General features: G+C 40.0%; 1 protein-coding gene across 1 annotated transcript; it reads right to left on the bottom strand.

Annotated features, from left to right (window-relative positions):
* Positions 1-864: 864 nt before the first annotated feature.
* On the bottom strand, positions 865-1,110 carry LOC310751364 (26S proteasome complex subunit SEM1-like; the record flags this gene model as incomplete). Its single annotated transcript, XM_083590698.1, has 1 exon — positions 865-1,110. The coding sequence occupies one exon, from the start codon at positions 1,108-1,110 to the stop codon at positions 865-867; it is 246 nt and encodes an 81-aa protein (XP_083446824.1).
* Between the last annotated feature and the right edge of the window lie 696 nt (positions 1,111-1,806).

Below are 1,806 nucleotides of genomic sequence, written 5' to 3'. Positions count from 1 at the left end.
GACCACACTGCCAACATAGTAGCGGATTTGTTAATCCACCACCCACTACCCTCAACAAAGACTGTGCACACTGACAACAGTGGTAGCAGGGATCTACCAACAGCCTACTGATCAATATGGCTAACTTGGCCTCATATTTCATTCCCCCCCCCTTCCACAACCACAAACAAATCACACTACAGTTCATTAGAACTGTAAAAGGCAAATAAACATGCCTTGCCCCCCAGTCTTCTCTCATCGTCAATGTAAACCAATAAATATACAGAAAAAGAACCTACTCAATTGACACTGACATAAAAACCCCACAAACATATTAAAAAAAAAACCAAACACAACAAAGACTGTGCGCCCAGGTTGCCTGATGGACTTCATTTTTTTGCTCCACCATTGAGAAACAGTGACTGGGAAGCATCAGCTGCTGATTTTCTGCCTGTTGTAAATCTCTTAAGGACATAGAATCTGTGTCAGGAAAAAAGGTAGCAACCCCAATGGGGGGGGGATCCACCAAAAGATGTGCAGATGTGGTCTCATGTGTGTGAATATTGGAATTTAACGGTTGAAAATATGGTAGCTGCCAGGCTACAACCACTTGCCTGGGAGTAAGTTCCACTGAACTCAACTGAAGTCCCTCTTTCCCCCCTCTTCTTCTTATATTCAATTTTTTATTTATACAAAACAAACACATTTGGGGCGGGTATAATAATGGGCAGTCTAGTATGTCTGCTTCCAGCCAGCATTCTGTAACATTTCTCTGTTCAATATACAATCCCATCCCAGGCCATAGCTGTCAACGTTTCCCTTTTTTAAAGGGAAATTCCCTTACTCCGAATAGGATTCCTCGCAAGTAAAGGGAAAAGTTGACAGCTATGTCCCAGGCTGCAGCATTGCTGAAAGCAATGAGCTTTCCATCTTGTAGCCGTGTTTTTCTAATTCAGCTCTTAGCTGATTGGAGAAATCATCTTCCACATGGTCATCATTCCAATTGTCTTCCCACACACATGCATCTTCATCTTCATCTAAACCATCCCAGTCTTCAGCTGGGAACTCCCCGAAGTCGTCATCCTCCTCCAGCAGCCCCAAGTCAGCAGGCTGTTTCTTCTCCAACTTCATCATCCTCACGCCATTCTGGAGCCCACCAGCAACTTTCCCACTCTTCTGCTCCCCTGGCTGGAGTCACTTCTGAGTAAACACACATAGAATTACACTGTAAAAGTATCAGCACTTCTTGGTGTTTACAGTGTACAATGCAAACTAGATGTTAGTTTATCCCCACGTGACACCTGTTAGATCTTGAATGTAACATTTACATACAATATGTAAGAGGAGTTGTAGTCAATCAAACATGTTTCCAAAATGCTGTTGAAGTTTAATCTCACAATATGTGCTTCATTCGCATGTATGTATATATCTGTATCTATATATATAACACCTAAATATCATTGTACTTTCTGAATGCAGAAAGAAAGAAAAATCAATCCAGTCAATGGAGTAGAATGAAACTAAGATGAGAACCAGGTATCATTAGCACAACCTGTTAACATTATAAAACATTTACAAAATTTACATTACAAATCAAATGTAGATTTAATTTCACAATTTGTCTTCCTACTTAATAATGTTAAGAACCATGCTCTTATAAAACCCAGTGTTAATTACAGTAAAATCCATCAAATCAAATTAAACATTTGGAATCAATAGTGGTTATCCACCTACTGTTCCTAATGGCAATCATGTCTTTTGATGAGTGTTTCCAATATGCCTTACTTTTATCACCTTCCCCAACTTTCAGTGAACCCAATGTATGCT

The sequence above is a fragment of the Podarcis filfolensis genome (genome assembly GCF_964270895.1).
Source record: "Podarcis filfolensis genome assembly, chromosome: 1".
Lineage (NCBI taxonomy): Eukaryota > Metazoa > Chordata > Lepidosauria > Squamata > Lacertidae > Podarcis > Podarcis filfolensis.
Note: the sequence above shows the minus strand (reverse complement) of the source record. Positions and strands in the feature narration are given on the sequence as shown.